At 51.1% G+C, this 21630-nt stretch overlaps 7 protein-coding genes across 7 annotated transcripts; 4 read left to right on the top strand and 3 right to left on the bottom strand.

Moving 5' to 3' along the window:
- Positions 1-1500: 1500 nt before the first annotated feature.
- BDW74DRAFT_173319 (uncharacterized protein) lies at positions 1501-2318 on the top strand (the record flags this gene model as incomplete). The annotated part of the gene is made up of 3 exons (XM_073727772.1): positions 1501-1634; positions 1696-1872; positions 1943-2318. The coding sequence occupies 3 exons, from the start codon at positions 1501-1503 to the stop codon at positions 2316-2318; spliced, it is 687 nt and encodes a 228-aa protein (XP_073588557.1).
- Positions 2319-2622: 304 nt separating this feature from the next.
- Positions 2623-4440, top strand: BDW74DRAFT_44605 (uncharacterized protein). The gene is made up of 4 exons (XM_073732810.1): positions 2623-3028; positions 3100-3526; positions 3587-4107; positions 4196-4440. Exons 1-4 carry the CDS (start codon positions 2927-2929, stop codon positions 4241-4243), a joined length of 1098 nt encoding a protein of 365 aa, XP_073588556.1. The 5' UTR covers positions 2623-2926; the 3' UTR covers positions 4244-4440.
- Positions 4441-4755: 315 nt separating this feature from the next.
- On the bottom strand, positions 4756-5996 carry BDW74DRAFT_173317 (heme-dependent oxidative N-demethylase family protein; the record flags this gene model as incomplete). The annotated part of the gene is made up of 3 exons (XM_073727771.1): positions 4756-5197; positions 5256-5378; positions 5437-5996. The coding sequence occupies 3 exons, from the start codon at positions 5994-5996 to the stop codon at positions 4756-4758; spliced, it is 1125 nt and encodes a 374-aa protein (XP_073588555.1).
- A 1928-nt stretch (positions 5997-7924) lies between these two features.
- BDW74DRAFT_143817 (uncharacterized protein) lies at positions 7925-9103 on the top strand. The gene is made up of 2 exons (XM_073722925.1): positions 7925-8019; positions 8073-9103. Exon 2 carries the CDS (start codon positions 8413-8415, stop codon positions 8932-8934), a length of 522 nt encoding a protein of 173 aa, XP_073588554.1. The 5' UTR covers positions 7925-8019; positions 8073-8412; the 3' UTR covers positions 8935-9103.
- Positions 9104-10370: 1267 nt separating this feature from the next.
- BDW74DRAFT_44553 (Hsp70 family protein) lies at positions 10371-13134 on the bottom strand. The gene is made up of 4 exons (XM_073732809.1): positions 12288-13134; positions 11242-12174; positions 10753-11191; positions 10371-10699 (listed from the first exon to the last, which is right to left on the bottom strand). The coding sequence occupies exons 1-4, from the start codon at positions 12918-12920 to the stop codon at positions 10500-10502; spliced, it is 2205 nt and encodes a 734-aa protein (XP_073588553.1). The 5' UTR covers positions 12921-13134; the 3' UTR covers positions 10371-10499.
- Positions 13135-13573: 439 nt separating this feature from the next.
- On the bottom strand, positions 13574-15917 carry BDW74DRAFT_143814 (carnosine N-methyltransferase family protein). The gene has a single exon (XM_073722924.1). It carries the CDS (start codon positions 15352-15354, stop codon positions 14287-14289), a length of 1068 nt encoding a protein of 355 aa, XP_073588552.1. The 5' UTR covers positions 15355-15917; the 3' UTR covers positions 13574-14286.
- Positions 15918-16093: 176 nt separating this feature from the next.
- Positions 16094-16623, top strand: BDW74DRAFT_173314 (proteasome assembly chaperone 4 family protein; the record flags this gene model as incomplete). Its single annotated transcript, XM_073727770.1, has 2 exons — positions 16094-16297; positions 16396-16623. The coding sequence occupies 2 exons, from the start codon at positions 16094-16096 to the stop codon at positions 16621-16623; spliced, it is 432 nt and encodes a 143-aa protein (XP_073588551.1).
- Positions 16624-21630: the final 5007 nt, after the last annotated feature.

The raw sequence follows: 21630 nt of genomic DNA, 5'->3' as shown, positions 1-21630 counted from the left end.
AAAATATCGAAATGAGGTGAGAGATGTGGCCATTATCCTGGGTAACTTGCGTCCAGGGTTGTGCGGGTACTTGGTAAATAGCGCAGCTTTGTTCGATATTCATATCCAGAGCCCGAGGCGGAGATCGAGACGACTCCTGAGACGGCAGTGGTTGTTCGGACCCAAGTACTGTCGCACTACATCCTCAGCCGGCGCTTCATCACCATTACTTCGAATAAAACCCAGGAGCCTGTCTACCTTGTCTTTGTTGGGGTCGCGAAGGTTTTCGACAAGTCCATGGAGCAGAGTTTGTTTCTCGCCAACAAGTCGATCTTGCTTCGGATGAGGCCTTTGCGCCGACCATCGCTTTCCGCGTCGATAGTGCAGCTCGTTCCGTTTCGTTGGCAGGCTTCACAGGGGACACCACCCACGCACTGGTCCGGAGAGATTACCCAACGTTAGTTCCCAAAGCTTGTTACACGTGGAGATAGAGGTTGCATACCTTAGATTTGCGCCTCCGACATTCTGTACATGCTGCAGTCACCTTCTTTAGCCGGGCCTTTGTAATCCCCGCTGCAGGGGAATGGCGGGTAGCCGAGGAATTTGGGAGAATTTGCCTCGGAGCCCGTGAGGACACGACGGTGGTGAAAAAAAGATCATAACTGGGTCTGGACCTCAGGACATTATTATAGGGGGTTAATCAAGGATGTATGGGCGTCCATGTACATGGATCTACACTGCTGGAACCGCCGGATATTATCGCCTGAAGATTTGATTGGACCATGAGGTCTAGACAACAGAATAAGCACTATATCCTTTCCTGATTCTATACGGCTGTCTCGAAGAACAATTGCTTACTCTCAAGTTTTCTCAATACGCTCTTTTTTGATCATCACTATATATATTTTCAGCTTGCACGGCATTGGAAGCAGACAGGGATGATGTACATTAGGCGAAGTTTTAGATCCCGCTCGGCGTCGCACAGAAGCCCATCGGACGACTCCTAAAGCAAGGGACAGGCGTCTTACAAGTACCTTTGGGTCAGGGTACAAAAGTCTCCAGCTGAATGCCACGTTCACTTGGCTCGAAGGATATTGCCTCGCTGGTGGCCAGTGAGATGATGAATATTGCTTGCTAACAGGGAAGACAGACAACCTTGCTTTAGATTAAAATATAGTGTGGCTGGCCTAATCACTGACGGGAGATCCATCTGGGCTCCTTCCAATTCCCCTCTTGATCCTTCAGCATCTCTCTTACGTATCTCTCTATTTTTTGACTTTACCTATTAATTATATGAGCGTTGATGGAGTATGTCAATAAATAACATTCTATCATTCTCCTATTCTCTGTGCCCTGCACTTCATCTGGTTACTTGCGGTCGCGTCTTCCGTTCATGGTCCCACTCTAAATCCCCAGGTCAACTGTCAACTGTCTATCGAACAATAACACCTACTTGAAGCCATAGAGGACAACAGAAACCTGAGCATAGTTCCTCAGATTTTTCTGCTATTCCGCCTCACCATGGCGACGGTCTCTTGTTATCATGAGGTTGGCTCGCCAGGCCAGCCCGTCACCCAATCACCAGGAGGTCCAGGACAAAGCTCATCTTCATGGAGATATATTGCTCCAATGTGTTCCTACCTGTCACTCGTTGGGTACATAACGGTCCCCGGTTCTTGGTGAACCACAATCAGCTAACAATATCTCATCCTGAAGGTTTCTGGTGATGCCCTTGGCATTTGGTGACACAGAGACATCTAAGACTACCCATTTCAACAAAGCCGCGACAGTCATTGTCGCATCTGTCCTGATCGGAATCGCATACTCCTCTTCGCTCTTGCTAGTTTTGCTTCACTTTGATGAGCGAATGCTCTTAATTCAGTCGCTACTTATGTGGGTTTGCCTGCTTAGTGGGCACGGTGCACTGCACGACTCTACTTAGCTAACTAGACGATCTACGCAGACCTGGAATCATATCCAATGCGCTAGCATTATTCAATGTCCTCATCAATATCTTTTTCCGAGATATTACACCTCTAAATCTGCTAGAGATCCTGAGTTTGAGCTTATCGGCCGCGTCTGCGTTTCTCTATACGCTGGGCGCTCTCTGGCTCTATTCACGCGATGTCAACGAGACGATTGCAGTGGAGTCGAATGTGGGAACAATCCTTTTGACGGACGAGGAGATGCAGCGGCAGCAACTGCAGCGCCTGTTGGAGCAGAACTCTTCCGGGAAATCACTGAGCCCTAGGGCGGTGCAAAAGACCTATCGGGTCAACCACCCTGACCGCGTCAATTCTTTTCTACCTCCGCCGCATGAAGACGAGTACTTTGGTTGAACGGCTGCGAAGGTTACGGAGTACGGTAACGGCTTGAGTGGGTCGGACGTTGAGACCTTAATGATCAGCCCTATATACACGAGGATGGCGACGTCCAAAGGTTGGTTCAGCTGCCTTGCGAAGAGGTCGGCGATCTCGGCATGATCATGTCATGCATAGTGGATATTCTTCACAGCGAAGGAAAGTTAATGCCTTAGATTTGTTCTGATTTGATTACCGAATGTTGTGTGGCTTTCCTTTTTGCTCACATGCAATGAGCGTTTACCTTTGCTTACTGCGCTTTTCAAAGATACCTAGGCTAGCATTTACTTTTTGTCTCTAACCAGCAGATTGGTACAACGATTGATTTCCTTTACTCTTGTTTTGGCATCAATATCCGGTCGAAGATGGGATCAAGGAGCGGAGAGGCTACCTAATGTAGCTCGGCTCAAAAAGGGCCTCGGCTATTACCTCAATGGGCTGACGTGGGTCATACAGCGCGTGAAGACATCTTCGGCATCTTCGAAAATCCCAAGATTTCCCCTTTAATAATTGCTTGATACCTCTAGAATAAATTTCGGTGTTGTACTTGACTTTTGCGACATAAGATCCAGGTGTTCTAATCGAAGATGTCAAGACGGGTGACGCTCTTCGAACCTCCGCAGCTAGACTCGTCTAAGGCGCAGATCGAGAACGTGCTGGAGCTAACGCCAGTGGTTGACATTGGGCCTGTCCGTCACAACTCCTTGACCTGCATTCCGCATTACCTCTTCTAACCAGGAAAATTCGTCTTGTTCATTAGGATGTTTTCACCAACACCCGCCCTCTCTGGCATCCTCCAGGAGCCCGGGGCATATATGGTGGCGCAGCAATTGCACAGTGTCTTGCTGCCGCGATGCGGACCGTCCCCGCCGACTTCGCAGTCCACAGCATGCACTGCTACTTTGTCCTCGCCGGTGACTCTGAAATTCCTATTCTATACCACGTTGAACGAGTTCGCGATGGGCGAAGCTTTATTACACGAACGGTCCAGGCGAGGCAGCGCGGCCGGCCCATCTTCACAACCACCCTGAGTTTCAGCAAGGCGAACACCGGAGGGAAAAAGAAGCTCCAACATGCTTCATCAATGCCTTCGGTTCCCCTTCCAGCGCCGCCGAAGCCTAGTGAGACACGATTTAACCCCAGCGGCGATGGGCCGTTTGAATCAGCCCGTGACGAAATTATAAATCGTGAGTCTCGGTACTCGATGATTGGAAATCGTTAGTTGCGCAGCTCTCTGACAAGAATAGGCGACTCCAACCCCGAAGACAAAAGGATCAGACGCTGGGTCCGATGCAAGGGGAAGATCTCGGACGCCGGAGCTCAGCATGCCCACCTGTCAGCTCTCGCATACATCACGGATAGCTTCTTCATTGGCACCGTCTCGCGGGTACACAACATCCCACGATTTTCATCCGCAGCAGAGCTGCAAAGGGCGTTGAAGGCTCTGAAGAACCCATCCGATCTCGACGATGAGGATATTGTACGGGCCCTGAAAGAGCTGAAGGAGGAAGAGGCCGCAGAGCTACAGCGGCGACTGGAGGGCGCTCTGAGTAAGCTCGAAGACCGCAAAAAGAAAGAAGAGCACAAGGAAATCGGTATGATGGTTAGCCTGGATCACACGATTTACTTCCATAATCCTTGGAAGTTCCGGGCGGACGAATGGATGCTCACGGAGATGGAGAGCCCCTGGGCCGGTGAGGGGAGGGGTCTTGTCCTGCAGAAGATCTGGGCTAAGGACGGGACCTTGATCGCCACATGCACGCAAGAGGTATGCTTTCTTCTTCTAGACGTGGATGGATTGGAATCCACGTGCCGTTGGCATCGTTCAGGTGACTGATGTTTAAATCAACTTACAGGGAGTTGTAAGGCTCAAACAGGATGAGCCTGTTCGCGCGAAGATCTAGATCTCATGGTATCTCTATATCTTATCTTTATTTTTGTTGGCGGTTATCTGAATATATTGGGAATCATTCAACTCCTATTCTGCGACTATGTTATATACCAGAGAATACTTCACGATTCAACCGTGGCATTTTCTTTCCTAGGATAGACGCTCTCGAAGGTTGTCAAAACTATGCATCCTGCCAAAACACTTCACAGAGTACCTATGGTCGGCTCGACTTGCAGTCGCCGCATGTAGCACCGTCCTCGCTCCAGTCATCGAAGGCTATAACAGATAAAACAACAACGAACTAAGACCATAGACAATGAAACAACAGATCAGTGCATGCAAGTTGAAATGCTTTTTGGAGTCAGAAAGCCGCCCACCCAGACCTTTTTTGCATACCAGATGAAGAAAGACATCAACAGAAACAAACTTGCAAACCCTCGGCAAATGCAAACGACAATGGTGCATAGTGCTACAGAACGCCTCTTCCTGCCGACCTTCCATCTTAGTCCACCAACGCTTCTGCTCTCAAACCTCCAACTTTTCGAGCTTTTCCTCTTGTTCTTGACATTCTTGCTCACTTCCGGAAGACTTTCGCAATTGCCGACGTCTTTTTTCGCAGAATTCGAGAGCTTTTGCGCCCCAAATCTCTCTGCCCTTATACTCACCCACGTGCTCCGGCCAGCTCTTCACCTCTCTCGCCAGATTCTCCAGCTCCTGCATCGGGAGCTCATCAAGTGTTGTCAGAAACGTCTTGACTCCAAACACGATCGTCCCAGTCCGTGGAAGCCTCCGGAAAGTCTGTCTCTCGCGCCGGATGACGAGATCTTGCGGGGATGGATCAGGGTTGTCCTCTGATAGCGTGGTGGGACGGTATAAGATGTCGAACAAGTCTTCGTCTGGTTTCTTGACTTCGACAAAGTAGTTGGATCGTTCCATGGGAGATTTGGGCGTGAGACGGCAGAGGAACCTTGGTTCAAGAAGTGTCAGATTGACGTCTTCTCTAATGCTTTTGTAGGTTGACTCACTTGCTGACTGAATTGGCTACTTGCTGGTGCCATAACGGGACTGGGTTATGCAACCTAGAGATTGTCCACCCAATCCGTTCTGCTACTGTCCAACCTACGGGGAAGAGACTTGCGCTTGCGGCTCTATATGATCTGATTAGCCGCATAACTGTGACACACCCAGAAAGCTGTGCATACTCACAGGTAATACTCTCCGTCCTCGTTCTTCATCAGGATGCTGAGGTCCTCCATGGTCAACCTGACGGCGATCTCCAGAGGGTCTATCTGCCCGGTTCTTTCTCCGCCATAAACGAATGTTTCGCCCGTGACTTTGTTGTATACTGTTGTCTCCTCGCCGTGCTTCTTCATATCGAACATGCTTGAAAACCGCTGGGTCAAAAATTCGACCACCTCCTCCAGCGCTTCAAGACACGCTTCATATGACTCTGGCAGGCATTGAAGGACCTTATATTTCTCTTGTGCAAGCAATTGGCTCCTGACAATATGCTCATCCATGTAGTTCTTGTCCAACGTGAGCCAATTCTCCACGTCTAGCTTTCGAACATCCATCATCACCCGGTACCTATCTCTTCCTTTGATGGGCTGAGCTGGGTACGGGGCCATTCGTTTGATGTCATTGCAGCCAGCACGCTGTGCAATGCGCTTGGCAGCCGCGAGCCATGATGAAAGGTCTTTCCTGAGCCTCAGGACGAGAAAGGTAAGCAGCAGGAATGCAAACCCAATTGATGCTAGAGTCTTCATTTCCTTTCGGTAGCTCAGTAATGATGAAGACAAAGCTAATATGCAAAGAAAGAAAAAGAAAACGAAACCAAGATCTCCGAAGAAACTTTCAAGCTCTCTCACACTTCTTCAAGCTCCACAACTCAAACCTGGCCAGACGGCGAAAAGAATCCGTTCAGCTTGGCCAAACCTTCTCTCCTTCTGAGGGCAATGGCTCCAATTATAAATGGAGCGCCAGCCTCGGGGAAAGATCATCACTTGGGTCATACGATTAGCTATGGTTTGGACCTCAACATTTCGGATTCAGTACGCCTGGTTGGACTCTGATACGCTCTACTTTTCCCCGCAAAAGCCGCAATTCGCCGCCCCAAAAAAAGAAAATGGACCTGACAGCATCCACATGATCGAGCAGAGTTTCTCAGCTTTGCAGGTCAATCGAGCTCCACCAGGTTTTGGGGTCAATTGTAGGAGCCTGGAGGGGGTGGTTGCAGGATCCTCCAGGATATGGAATCTTAGTGGACGAGGAGACCAAATAGTGCCGCAGGTTCACTCTGGCCCTAGATCCGCAAGGCTACTGTAGCTAAGTCGTCACTACCGCTGCAACCGTGCAATAGAGGATGTGCGAGGCTAACCCGATATAGTGCATATTATGGGGAAAGTGCAGCAGCGACTATGGAAAGAATCAATCCAAAAATCGTCAGGCGAGCCCTCGCGTACCCGTCCGTGCGCACTGATTCATAGCAGACCTCGTGAGCTGTGTCCAGGCTCGAGGAACCGAAGGGAATATTGAGTTTTCCTGTCTCACAGGTTCCTGCGGTTCCGTTCCTGTGGAATCAAAGCCCTTAACTCTGTTTTCTCCAATATTGACGCCAGGGCATACAAGAGCAAAGAAGCAACGGAGCACCATCAAAACTTGATCAGGTTCAAAGAAGCAAAGGAGGAAGGCAGTTGCTGATTGAATTACGAGTAAATATGAAAGCACACCAGAGCGGTTATTCGGAGGCGCCGTTTCATGACACCCGAGCAACATCCAGATTCGGATTTGTTGAAGATCATACATCATCTTACCTTTGTGCAACACAGTTCCCTGGAGAGCGTGGGATGCTGCGTGGCCCAACCCAAACTGGGGCTTTGACGGTCACCAGCCTCAAATTATCAATATCACCTACCGTACAGCCCTGTCCTCTGACGGCACCAGAATCATCCTTGGTACGTACTTGCTCTTTGCCCCATACGACGTACAGGAGGCCGAGGAGAGACATACTCCAAACAACGCTCTCTACGGAGGACGGAGGGCATTAGTTTTCACTTTTCAAGCGTCCTGTGGGGATGCCTGATTATTCCGTGACCAATGACTGACTGATACGATTTCTCGGCGTTGCTGACACTATCACGATGCACGAAGAACTAAGTTCGTGGGGACGGTCTGGAGTCAACACTGACGTACTGTGAGGTGGCCTTGCAGGCGAGACCCCTTCGTTTGATTGCTGCACTGCCATGTTACTCTCCTCATGCCGGATTCAACTAAATAGATGCAACGCTATAGAATACTAACGAATCAGCAAGCAAACCAATGGGTAATGGGCCTGGTCTTTCACGTTCTATGGGGCCTACAAACATATTGCGCCGAGGATTTACATTGAACATTGACTCACAGAAACAGGAGGTCGACAAGAAGGGCGAACAAATCCGATGACCGATCCAGAATTCAGCTGTGTTTTTACTCGGCCCGCAGAGACTGGACCCAATGAATAGTTCAGGGGCTTTCAAAACTCAGCTATGGTCCCTCTGGGGTTTTGCGCTGCAACCGCCCCATATCTCGGAAGCGCGCTTGCCGCTGGATATTATGGAGAAGGGAGTACAGAACATGTCCGAATGACAATCAGTCTTTTCCACTCTTCCCATCTGGCGGTGTCAGAGGACGGGAAGATGTTTACCGGTTCTTTGTCGGTATTATTCCTTTTTTTGCTTTTCTTCCCCGGTGTCCGTTGCTTGCCGGTTTGCTCGGGTCTTCTACACGTCCTTCTACCGGGCTTCTTTCGAAGTGTGTCTCCCGATTCCGATACCACGTAATTCAGCTGGCTTATTCTCACTTAGTTTTGCCTGAATCTTGTCAGTGTCCTTTCTGTTTGTTGATGCCTTGCGTTATCTCTCTGAAGCACTTCTAAGATCGGCCGGGCTCTTTCCCCGAATCCTTATTTGTCGGCTGGTTTGTGACTTTTCTCGCCGTCCATCCAGGCACAGAGAGACACAAATCCTCCGAGGAAATATATGCCCGATAATTGTCACCTTGCTTCTGGACAGTCGAGCCAATGGCCACGGGCACGACCGAACCAAATACGATGCAGGACCCCATTGGTAACAGCTAGGCCGGTGATTGAGGTAAATAAGTATCTGTACACGGGTCTAGGTCAAACCGAGCCGACATAGCCCCGCGATGTTACTCATGCAACCCCTCAATGCGCACGGAACATCTTTCTTAATCCGATGTGCTCGAATACGGCAGGGGGGCTCACAGCTCTGCAGCCAAACGGCACTACTCCAGAGCACTGGCAGACACGCAAATTCTTTTTCATGCTGGGTTAGTCCGGCTCACATGGTGGGTAATATTACTCACGAGGAGGCAAGCACCAGCCTGTCATCCCTCGCCCAGGCCTGGAATCCAATCAGATCCCAGGGAGCCGAGCAAGGATCTCTCCTCGGTGCACGGACGTGCCTATTTGAGCTGATGCGATGTGATGCAATTGCAAGGATCTTTCTCCGCATTCTTACCCTCGAGCCTATGGGACTCTTGCACGACACGAAACAGTCATTGACTCACGGGAGGAGGCTGTGGCTATGCTCATGTTATCGACAGGGGGCATCTTCATCGACGATAGATGCCTGCGACACCTGCAGACTGGAGCCATGTGGAAAGCGCCAGGCCGCTTTACTTCCCACCTGCCTAACCAGTTCATGAAGTCAATGTGAACCGACCGGGGTCGCCGACCTGGCTTTTGAAGCACGAGCGCATGGTCACGTAGTACATTAAATATTCAGGCAGCCCAACGCCTTCCACACGGAGTATGGACTAAGGTAGAGCAGCATGCTCGTCGGCTTTACCCGAACGGACGATCCAAACCGTGAGATCGGCCCAGCGATGGCGTAGTTCCTGGCTATATCAGGCATCTTCAAAAGTCAACTGACGATCTACAAAGTATCTCCGAGGTGTGTCACCCCTAGTAAAAACAATTCCTAACGACTCGCCCGAAGGAACAACAAAAGCAACGTGGCACAGTAAAACAAGGTTTCTGGTCGAGACATATTTATTTGCTAAGCACCCAACAGGGCTGCAGAAAACTCTCGTCTTTTTTTCCTTTTTATTGCGGGATGCTGTCATACCCATGCTCATCCCAGTGTGGGCTCGGTGGACGGTGGACAGTAGACACTTGTGGATCGTGAATGTCAAGACGATCTTCTCTGTATATCGACTGGGTGTTCCCACGCTTGCTATCCCACTCTATGGCGAACTTCGGCATTCATTTGCGTTGATATAGCTATTCATCTCGTAACCATTTGAATGTCTATGGATTCAGCTATTCTAATTGACGCCAGTCTCAACAAGGCGACCAGGTTTTGTTCGATCAATATCGGCTCTCTCTCTTTTTATGTCTATTGTAGGTTGGCCTAGGGAAGGAAAGAACAAACTACGTGCTTGCCATTTATTTCGCGGTTAGTGTCCATTTGACCTGCCTGCCTATAATGCTTGTATACGGCCCGTGCAGTTGAGTATGAACGTATCTCCCGCTGCATCCATCGATTCATCACCGGTGAGCTCCATATGATTACAACGGATGGTTTGCAAGCGAAGAGAACAGGCAAATGGATAGATATCATGAGTCAATGATCATAGCTATGTAAGATGTATAAACGGTATAGCGGTATAACCTAACTAAGTAGGCAAAGGTATCCAGAAAAGAAAAGAAGAGAAACACCAATCGATTAACCGATCTCGCAGCCAGTCAAGTCATCCACTTACTCACTCAGTCGAAGATAGATAGACAGACAGATGGATCGATAAGTAAAAAAGCAAATCAGGGAGAAACATGCAACAACCCCCACGGCGAGACGGGACAAAAAGAAAGCGGAGAGATATCTTGAAGCTGGGCTTGGCTGAAGAAACTTGACACGAACGGGAATCAGAAGGCGAGGGAGGATAAAAGCAAGTAGTAGGAAGGGGTCGAAAATGGGGGGGAACTCAAAACGTTGTATCCTTGTCATCGACATGGGGCGATAAACTGTCTTGGGGATATAGGGAAACTTCAAACGCCATTCAGTGCAGTCTTTCTGATGGGAAGACAAATTCGTGTAGTCTTAAGGTTGAGGTATGGATGCCACGCTCGGCAGTCTTCACCGCGTCTCTCACATGATTAAAGACGAAACGAAGGATGAGATGAATAAGGAAAAGGCTTCCACGACGAGAATCCCTTATTTTGCTTTTTGTTCGTTGATCGTGAAACTTCATTTGTTTCTGCGCAAAGCGGCTTATCTGAACTTCGCACGGCATCGTCCCATGACCTCGCCTTGGCAGACCAGCTCAGCGCTGAATTCACTACCATCCAGCGTAAGATAGATATCGAAGTATACCCGGTAGAAGGTGCCCTGAGGCGTGTCCATGCGCTCGAAATCGGTCTCGAGATTTTTGCGCGACAGATCTGACGTTAGGGTGACGACTTCCTTAATACCTGCAGATGACCGTTAGAGCTACATTTCCCAATCAGACATTTAATGAACTTACGTGGATCTTTGGTGTACTCGGGACACACGTCTTCGTCACAGGCGTACAGAATATCCTCGTACATGAGGGTAGCTCCTGGTGCAACCTGGCGGAAGAAGCTGACCTTGACTGGCTCACCAATCTTCACCCTCTCACCTTTCTGCACAAAGATTTGCCGGGTATATTTGCATCGATCGCGGCCGTCAAGACTGGGGACTCGATATTGCTCGGGGTGGTATCCTTCCTTGAACGGCTGGAGTGTAGCCATCAGGTAGTGTCGACGCGCAACACGGTGGGTGACCACTCGTTCTGTGATACCTGCCGTCACGGCGCCCTTAACAATCGCAGCAACAGAGTCCATAGGGCGGACGACCTTGGACTGGTACTGCGGGGGTACGTGCAGCTTGATTTGTTGGAAGAGGTACTCAGATGCACCGAAACCACCAACGACGAGCACGTTCTGCATTTGGTTAGATTATGAAGCCATTGCTCACGCGCTGAGACACATACCTGCAGGTTCCGGTTCTGCGCTTGAATAGCGATGATTTGGTTACGCACCAACTCGAGGATGCGGTTGACGACAGGTTCGAAACACTGAAGAATCTCCTCATTTGTGAAAGTCATGTATCCTTCCTCGATCCCGGCATCCGGAAAGTCGGCTTCAATGCCAACGTCCACTGCCCATTTCTGACCGTTGTTCCGGAAGTCTGCCTTGATTCGGTTCTCAAAGTCCATGATACACTTCGCATACACTTTTCCTGCCGTTCGAGACCCGTCCGGAAGCTTCATTTTTCGGATCTTTGCTCGGAGGATGTTGCTGAAATTTCGGTTGAGCGCCGTCGAACCACATGAATCACCAGAACCAGCAGTGCATTCGGCTACGCTGAACGGCTGCTCTTCTTCAACCTCGTACGCGATCAAATCGACCGTACCTCCACCGCAGTCAACAATTAGAATCGCATCGCCGACCTTGAGATTAAGCAATCCGGTTTTGGCGCAGAAAAGCGCCGCAGCTTCTGGTTCTGAGATCAAGGTGAGGCGGTTGTCGTTCTCGTCTCGCAAGAATCCAGCTTGCAGAGCCGCTGCACGGGTCGCTGCCTTTCCAGCATCGTTCCAGATGGCAGGTACCGTGAGATAGTACTTGATGTTACGCTCCTCTCTTGTGAATACCTCGCCAAGTGTTTTCTGCAACTGGGAGCGCATCGCCTGTCGCAACTTGAACAGGTAGTCGGCCGCCACATCGATCTCCGACTTTCCTGGAGGAAGAGGCGGCAAGTTGATAGGGTCGATGTATGTGTTTCCGGAGAGCATCAGCTGAAGTTTGAACCATTCAACCTTCTGCACCCCTTGCTTCGGATAACCAGTAGGAGCCAGCGCATTGGCGATGTCGGGTCCCCATCCCACCACTTCCTGGTATTGGTCGTAGTACAGGACGGTTGGAATCTAATTACAGAAGCGAAATAGTCAGTTTCATGGTTTATGATAAGATTCCCAGATGATCGTCGGCTTCGGGGACCGCCTCGCCGCAGCTGCGGTGGGGGGGAGGGAAGACCCACCTTTTGTTTGGTGTGAGTACCGGCTCCTGGCCATTCGGTGATGATGTCCTCTCGCGCCTCGTTGTTGGTCGCAAAGGCGAATGCGACACCAGAGAATGTCGTACCAAAATCAATTCCTACAATCAGCGAAGCTTTACTCCGCCCGGCGCCCTCAACCTCGTGGGCGGGCCGAACTCCGTAAGGGACTTGCTGCGAAGGCAACCCTCGCCCCATTACCTGCTGCTGCATACCGTAGACTGGCGGAGCGCCTAGTGTTTGTTGTCCCGGGTAAGGCATGTTGGTGTTGAGCGGGTGCGGCATCTGCTGCTGGCCGCCCGGCGGCATGGGGCTGGTAGGCCGACCAGCGACATTATTATAAGTGTAGCTGGGCGGCTGTCCCAGTTGATTTTGATTATTCATCGGGAGACTGCTTGTGGAGGACGAGGTGTGACCGGAGGGAGGAGAACTGGCGGAGGTGGTTGAGGGAGCGGGCGTGGGATTAGACGTCGGAGCAGGCTGCGGCGGCGGCGAGACGAGCGTTCGGGTCGATGGGGTGTTTATGGACTGAACAGGAGGTATTGAGGAGACGCTATTTTGTTGTTGTTTGCTTCGCTTCCAGCTGAACGATTTGAATCGCGAGCTCATCAGGTCCATGTGATGGCCAGAGCCGGAAAGAGTCGAACAAGGAGGGAGGAGAGGAGGGCGAGGAAAGAGGGAGAGGGAGGGGAAGGGCGCGGGACAGAGCTGAAAAGAGCGACAGGGCTAGTGCGTGTGGAACTCGTATGGGAAGGAGGCAGTGCCTGTCGGAGACTGAGCAGTGTCGTAGTGAATGGGTTTATTGTCAGATTATTATCGAGATGCAGGGCTTAGACCAGGCGGGAGTCAGCTCAATCCAGATCGATTAAGCCTGGGCGAGAGATTGGGGGGAACCAGGGAACAGAAACGACCGAGCGGAGCGATGAAAGAGAAGGGAGCCGGGGCAGCAGAGCGAAGGGACCGACAGGAATGGTGCTGGGATTCTGCTTTGAGGCTGACGGGGATGGTAACAGGAACAACGCGCAGGAAGAGGCCTCTGATTATTAATATCAGCCTATTTCGCATAATAGTGAGAAGGATTCAAGCACGCTTTTCCTGATGGAAGTCGAAGAAGAAACGGAGAGGAGCGAGAATCAACGATGCTTGCCAGATACGAGCGAACAGATGGCACTCGGAGGGGGTTTGTACATGCCAACAGAGCAATTGACAATCCAACAAACAGCGACAACGACAACGACAACTACCTTTCTACTTCTAAATCAAAGTCAATTCAGGAGTATTCAGAACGCAACTGGAATGAAAACTAGTCGCTAGAGCTTCGTTATTTTCGATGCTACAGTCCGGCTCAGCAAGATTCAGCGCTGTATCGAAACGGTATGTAAGATACATGCCCAGCGCCGTTGAGACGGGGCACCGCCCCATGGGACCAGCCTGATCGAGACTCGAGTCGCTCGACAGGCTGTCAGGAACTCGGGTTGTCAAATTGCAGAGCTGAGGCTGTTGCACGGTTACCGACTTGCCTAAGGATCCGGTGTCCCCGCTCGGAGGAAAAAGCGACCAAGCAGAAGAGCGCGAATTCTGAAGGAAAGGAAGAGCTCTCGAGGCCAGATGAGTCTCAGTGCTCTCCGTCCTACAGAGACAGCCGCTGCTCGATGTAAACCTCCGACTGCGGTGTCCCAGCCACCAAGTGACAGGTGCCCCTCATTCTATTCTTGTCGTTCCTGGCCAATACCATGGAACAAGCACTGCTGCCAAAGAAAACGCCCAAACCAGCCACGCTGCTAAGCCCTGTGCCCACCAGAGATTCCGCGTGCTGTGGGTTCCTTTGTTGGTCTGCGGCTGAAGGCTGTACCGCCGATCGCGGGTATCGTGTACCATACATACAGTGACAGGCTGTTCTATACGCATCCTGCAAGGCAGACCTCGCAGTCGTCCCTATTTTTGGCTGATCCTAACTCGAGATTAAGGTAGATGATTGTTTTTCTTAGATTGCTTTGTCCAAGCTCTTTCGCGCAACCCAATGTGATGGTCGGTATAGTGGTCGAAGCATGCTGTCTGGATCTTGGATGTAGCCACATTCCACCCGCTCGTCGGGAGACTCGCGTCGCTCAATCTCAAACCCCATGCGTTCAATGAGAAGGGAGACTTCCTCCTCTGTCAATTCCACGTTGCCTGGCTCGCCGATGCCTAGATTCTGTTCTCCGTCGTTGCTGGAGCTGCCGCCTCTACTGTCGGTGCGCTGATGTCCGTCCTCGAAATGCCATAGGAGAGGACCGACATTGATCCAGATTCCGTTCGGCTTCAGGCAGTTTCTGATAGCCTCGATATAGCGGATGAGGTTTGGGGCAGTGTCGATGAAGAAAACAGTCGCAACAGCGTCAAAGGCATTCTTCTGAGAGGGGCCGCTATACAGAACCACAAAGTCGGCCGCAGACATGCTCATAGTGCCAAATGGCGTACATTCACTAGCCTGTGCCTTCAGCATCGCAGTACCAGGATGAACATCCGGAATCATGACCTTGCGCAGTTGTTGCTCCCTAGACAATATGTTCGAAAATTGCAGCGCGAACGGGTACAGCTCATGGCGCCGCGGGCCTTTAGTATGGTTCAAGACCCAACTGCTGGCTAACAACTGGTGATAGGAGATCTCGTTGCCTTCAGCAGAGAACCCAGCCAAGCAGAGCTCGAACACCAGTCTCCCCAATCCAGCTCCAGGGACAAGCACCTTGACAAACTCCTCCCGTTGCGATTTATCAGGGAATTCCCGATCCAAATCCCTCAGCACGGGTCCATAGCATGCAGCCCGCTCAACTTGGCCCTCTGCACTCCAGTCTCGATAGAACTGCCTGATCGTCGAGTGAGCCTTGTTGACATCAGCAGAGTTCGCAACTCCGTGCCAGTTCTGCGGATCTGACGGGCTAGGACTCGCAGGGAGGCCGAATGAGTTCAGCCCGACCTCAACGATGGCGTCTGCGATTTCGGCATTCACGTCAATCGCATCGTCAACTTTGTTGAAGTTGTCCAGGAGTGAGAACGGCGGCTCTGCAAGCATCTGCCAGTGTTCTGTTGGGAGAACGTAGAACGCCTGGCGCCGCCGATGCGTGGTGTTCAGGTGTGCGCTTCTCCGATATTGCCTGCCAGCGACAAGTTAGCAGCTTGCTACACAAATAGAAGAGGACAGGTAATAGGTTCTGGCCATCATGCTCTCCAGTCTCGTTTTTCCGGAATACAAGTCAGGTTAAGAGGCATCTAGATACCTTCATGTTCAGTCTGTCTCTACCCACCTGAATGAATCGAAGGCTGAGAACACAGCCTTTCGCTCGGCTTCGTCGCCTAGTGGGTCGAAATCCCCAGCCCAGCTACGAGCATCTTCCGTCTCCTCAGGGCATGTTGAAGGCATATCAAGCGAAGACGAAGAAGACATATCGACGAAGAGGTAAAAAGCGACAATCGGACAGCGGGGGATGAAAAGATAGTATGTAAATAGTGGCCCGGGTTATGGTTAAAGAACAAAATTGTAAAGCCCTGAAAAGTTCACGAGTAGCTTATAATGCCCAGATATAGGAGAAGAGCAAAGGATTTGTGTTGCCATGAAGCAAAAGTAGTGGATGCGGGGCCGTCTCAAGTCACTGGCCGGCTGGCGGGGAATTCCGCAATAACAGCTCGAATACCGATTTGCCTCAGCTTCATAATCGTCCAAGTTTCAAGCCCAGCCATCGCATTCTCAAGACAAAGCTCGAATACACCAATAAGCCAGCATACAGAACATCTAAGACGATACATCTCTTAATATGGCCGAGATTCAAGCTCCCGCTCCAGCTCCGCGAGCTCCGACAGAGCTCTCGTTCCCTCTCCCCAAAGCTCTACACACGACGGCGCACATCCACCTCACGGTGCTGGACACCTGCGCGATGGTATTCCTGGCGACTTCAACGTCCGGCGACTCGACAGGTAGTACAAAACCAATGGGGAGTTTCATCTACGCCATGCCCGACGTAAGTAGATACTTTGTTGTTCACCGATTGCGAATTTACCTTCGCTCCTCGCGGCACTATATATTTTGACGGATGGCTGACCGATACCCGGAGAATAGCGCACGTCACCTCGCTCCACCATCTCTACAACCTTGTATACCACTGCCTCGACGGAGGAATACGCTACGCGGGTAGCTAAGATTCTGGCGCGGCGTATGGGCGTTCCTGTTTACCTCGGATGCAGCATTGATCCGGTCGCTCTTGGTCTACTGCCTGAGGAGGAGATGGAGGGTCTGACGAGCACTGTGGATAAAGTCATGGCGAAATGGGAAGCCCGGGAGAAATAGCCGCATATGGAGTATAGCGGAGCTGTGATGAGATGTCTTGTACTGTCGCTCGGGTCTGTTTTCTATTTGTTCTCTTCAGGCTGGGATCGGCTGGGCGGAGGCAATTGTCGATGATATGGACTACAGTAGCATGCTCATCTTGAGGTATACTCAGGAGTTGGGTTAGTTGTGTTTAGACTGGATAGGGTGATCTTGTCGCTCGTTGCGAGGCCGGTCGTCGGCCACAGGCTCATAGCACGGAGTATTGCCGATGGGTTACCGGCACATGTGGCCGCTGGCCGGAGTCACCACTAGGCTACTTCGTACCAGCCACCAGGGGCCGTTTCTTACTTCGCGTGATAATCCCTTGGGCTTCGTGTAACTCGGTTTAGCGAAATTAATGGATGGCGGAGAAGACTGCGCCGTTCGGAGGCTGGGCGTTCAGTTACCATAAAGGTGAGCATTGCCGAGATTAGATTGAACCCAGGCCCAGCTGCTACAGCCGCAAGCCAGAATCAAACAGAAACCCGCTTGAGTAAACTTGTTGTGGCGATGCTGCAATGTACATCGTATAGTACGCTCCGCTACGGAGCAGATACGATCATACGAAGTATGGGCGCATGGAGTAACCTAGAGACTCCGTGGACTGCATCAAATCTCCGAGAGTCCGTGACCTTGATCAAAATGATCACTTATTCAATCGCCAGAATAGTCAAGGACCGCGAGGTGCCCACTGCGCCCACAGCACTGTGCCCTAAATTCCAATGACGAGAACCCGAACTTCCGAGGATGGGCCCTCCCGCTCTAGTGCTGCAAGGCATGAACTCCGGTTGGACGGACGACGCCAGTCTTGCAGAACGGCAGTCGGAACCATGAGTAGAGATATTGAAGCATAAAGAGGAATTCGAGCAGCGTGAAGACAGGCGAAAACGGGACTCATGCTGAAGCTTGACCATTTTACAATCCCGATAACAGGCCAAAGACAAACAAGAAGATAGAGAACGCCGAGCCGTGGCCCATGCATGATGCGACTCCTGCGAGTCAGGAATTGAGGATCGGAAAAGGAGCCGAGGCAGATTCGAGGATCTGATTTGTGGTGGGGTGCCGGATCTCTACTCCGTAGGGCAATAATAATAGCACTACTCCGAGTCTCCGTTCCTTATTGATTGCATAAAATTGGGGCCCCTTACAAGGTGCATGACGCCTCGGCGTCTTGCAAGAGTTGCAAGTTGCAGGCTTGCAGCGCGGCTGGAGCCTTGATCGGGAATATGATTTCGATATCTCGGTGGGCAATATATTCCTGACTCATGACATGACGACTGTTGACTGTCGGAGTCGGACCGACCCAGGGAAACAGCCATGCTAATTTGATCGCTAAACGCTCCTAAACTACGTGGGGACTCGGAACTTTCGGCAGCTATGCGATGAGACTGGAAGGCTCAGGAGGTACAGACTTCCATGGTTCACACTGACTGAGCTCCGCAACCTTCAAGCATCTCAGTTTCCTGCTCTGCAGGGGCAGGTCTCCGCATGGTGCAGCACGAAGGAATGCTATGACATGATTCAATAAGAAATTCTAATCTTCACCCGCCTCTTACCTCAGCCTCAAGAATACAAAGTCCTGGGAGTCGGACCACAAGTGCGAGCTGTCCAATACGGCGGAGGCAGCCTTCTACGCCGAAGGATTCGATTCAAGCCCAGTCCGGTAGCTTATTCCGGGCCTGCTGTCAACTTATCATCAGCCAATGCTTGGCGTTGGATGATGGATCACTTGTGGGCACCCGCTGAGGTGGTCTCGAACCGGTACGCTTACCAACTCGACGTTAGGCCTCTGCGCAAATATATACGGACTCTACGGAGTACGTACTGGGCACGGCCGACTCTGTGCGGTTCATAAATGATGCCGCATGAGACATATTGTTCCTTGAATCATGCCAAGATCGAGAGCAACAACCCAGAGAATGGTGTATAGACAGTGTGTATTTTTGTCATGAATGGAGAGCGTTGAGCAACCGCATATACACAGGAAGCGTCAGCCCGAGCTTTGGCAGGCGCGACACCGTACACCAGTTGGTGATAGACTCACTTGCTATCTGATCACAGTCCCATGCCTAGTTTGTGCGGGGAACACGGCATATCCGACTTAGCTTAACTCAATTTCGTGGTCCAGTTAGGACAAGGCTATTATTTGGCCATTCAAGGATGAACCGAGCGTCCCGACCAAATGGCCATGCAGTGACTTGGCAGGGATAGCGCTTGTGACATACCGTGCGGAGTTTGATTTAGAGTCCCTGAAGTTGATGCAGGCAGTACTGTGACGACCTGTCGTTCCAATGGAACTAAGCGGGAGTAGCTTAGCCTCGTGGCCTTTGAAACGAACAATGATATTAACGGGCCCGAGCCCGCGCCACCAGCAGTAGTATTCCGAGGGCCCTTCCAATGACGCTTCCGTATGGGCATAGTAGTGGTTAACCTTATCGCAGAATGGCCAGGGAGATATCTACCGCTGCACCAATAGGGGGAATGAATCCTTGAAGCGGGAAAGTGCCCCCGAGCTTTTAGGCATGATATGATGCGTTAATGAGGTCATTAGACGTCCGTAACCACCCGTGCGGCATACGGTGTGGGTTATAGCGTAAACAGCTGAAGACGATTCATATGGGCGGCACAATACGAAGAACCCACCGTTGCCCAATGGACAAGAGTAGAGAGATCGAAATGTCAACAAACATTACTTGAGCTAGGCAAAAGGTCACATCTGTTGCATTCAGTCGTGGTAGGATAATGCAGCCAAAGTTAATTTAAGCCAACAGCAATCTATACCCCAAGTTGTTGACGTCTGTGCTCTTGTAACGGATGACTTTTACTGGGCCGCAGGAGTACAGGCAAACGCGTCAGAAGCCCAGGAACCAAGAACTCCAATCAGCAGTTGCTTGTTTGACTTATAGTGTGACACCGCCGCAAGCACGGGGCAGAGGGCCTCGAACAGTTGCCGGTTGGACGGTTGGACGAACCGAAGGGACCACTAGATGTCAAATTGTTGATTGAGATCTTCCCAAGGATAGTTTGAGCTTTGGATGTCAGATGGCGGTGCCACATTCAGCCAACGCCGCTCAATACAGACCTTTTTAGCGAAAGGTCCAAAGGTGACAACACAACGGTCATGGTTCGGACAAAATACGGCGACCAAGATAAGCAAAAGCTCTAGCGACCTGGATCGATTGGGAGTTAGGGCCGGGGATTAACCTTCGGGCTCCAGCCAGTCCAGCTCGTCACGGCCAAATAATCGCCGCCAGGTTGAGATCAATCTTGCCTTGCTTTCCATCTTGCGCAATCTAGCGGTTCAGTCCCTTGTGGTCCAAATGTCAGCGGATGGAAGGACTCCGAGACGATCGTCAGCATCCTCCCCTGTCAGGCTTTTGAACTGCGGTTTCGGCGTACGGGGTAGTCTATGACTCTATGCACCAGATTTCTACCTCCACGGTCCCTGAAGTAGAACCGATATCGCGCTATCAGAGTAAGTCCAGCGGTGATCACTAAACATTATGATGTAGCGACGCCAAAGCTAAATGCAGGAGATTATGTGCCCATTTGCACCTTTGATCGGTGGAGAGCAAGGAAATTAAGAGTAGCGACGATGACGCCCGAGGCCGCGCAGATGGGGTGCAGGGTTGGAAATAAGGTAAGCCGGTAAGTCAACGTGGGAACCTTAGCTATTTTTAAGTTTGACTGCTTTGCCCCTCGGCAATTTTTTCGACAAGGAGCGATCCGAAAGACGAAGTCGACCAGAAAGGCAGGAGCCAGAGAGAGGAGGGCCATGGTTGCCCTGAGATCAGCAGCCAAAGCCCCCGGTTTTGTCGTAGACTAGATACCTAGACTGTTGCACATCCGGGCGGCAGTTTGCCATCAAAACGTGGTCTCCGAAGTCCGAACATGGCCACTCCCTGTACTATGTCTTAGCTCAGAGTTTGTTCTTTCGCGACGTGGGCTTGGGATAAATCAACGACCCCTGAAATCTCATCGTCCTCCAGCGACTCAAGTCTGCAATGCGGTATCCTCGGTTCAAAAGGCTTCTAGAATTGCCTCTTACTCCTGTCGGTGGTGGGACTGTGGACCAAAGGTGCGGACACTGCGGAAAGGAACGAAACTCAACGATTCAACGAACGATAGACACGTCGACTTCTTCGAAATAACCCAGGGACCTCGGACAGACACTGCCACTGCCGATCTCGGGATGCGTCTAACCTTGCTGCGAGGTCTGATCTCGAGGGTTTAATAAACCACAGCGATGGATCTGGGGGATCGGGAGCTGAAGTCAACGACTGAACCTGGTGAACGTCCGTACTTTATTTATTCCCGTATCAACTGACCAAGTATAAGTTCCAACTTCACATGGTGCTCCGGACTCGCAGTCACAAGAGATCTCTCCGGAGTAGAATTGGGCTCGGTAACTGATTCGATTCGACGGGCGAAGGATAAACGCTGGGACTCCACAGTCGACATCGAAATGCTGACTGAAATTCTGCAGACTGCAGCCCCTCCACCCACAATTTTGGACATGGTCGAATCTCGATCTGGCATGGCGGCGAACCGGCGTTTCAGCGTTTAGCGTGCTTTCTCTGGCCATCGGGGCCTGCCGAGTTGGAACTGTCGGAGTTGATCCTGGGCTTGGAAGGACCCTGATGAGAGTCGCTGATTGACTGGAAGCCGAGGGCTGTGGACTTTGGAACGGATGCTCACTAACTTAGTTAGAGTAGCTAGTAGATGCGAATAATATGGGATTGGGGCCATTGGGCGGAAGAAATCTGGACAGTGGACGGATGGAAGGATGGATGGACAGACTGAACTCTTGTCACGAGGTTCTTGTCTTGCATTATTGTCATAGACAAGAAGCGAACAATCCCTCTCTTCTCCTGGATAAGCATCGAGAAAGCTTTGCCTGCACCCGGCCTGGGGTTTCAAAGTCGTCTGCATCGCCGCCAGAGAGGCCTGGATGTAGTCCCGATTCTTATTATTCCTTCTGCCATC

This window comes from Aspergillus multicolor, assembly GCF_047715735.1.
Source record: "Aspergillus multicolor strain CBS 133.54 unplaced genomic scaffold BDW74scaffold_2, whole genome shotgun sequence".
Lineage (NCBI taxonomy): Eukaryota > Fungi > Ascomycota > Eurotiomycetes > Eurotiales > Aspergillaceae > Aspergillus > Aspergillus multicolor.
This window is presented reverse-complemented; position numbering and strand designations above follow the sequence as displayed.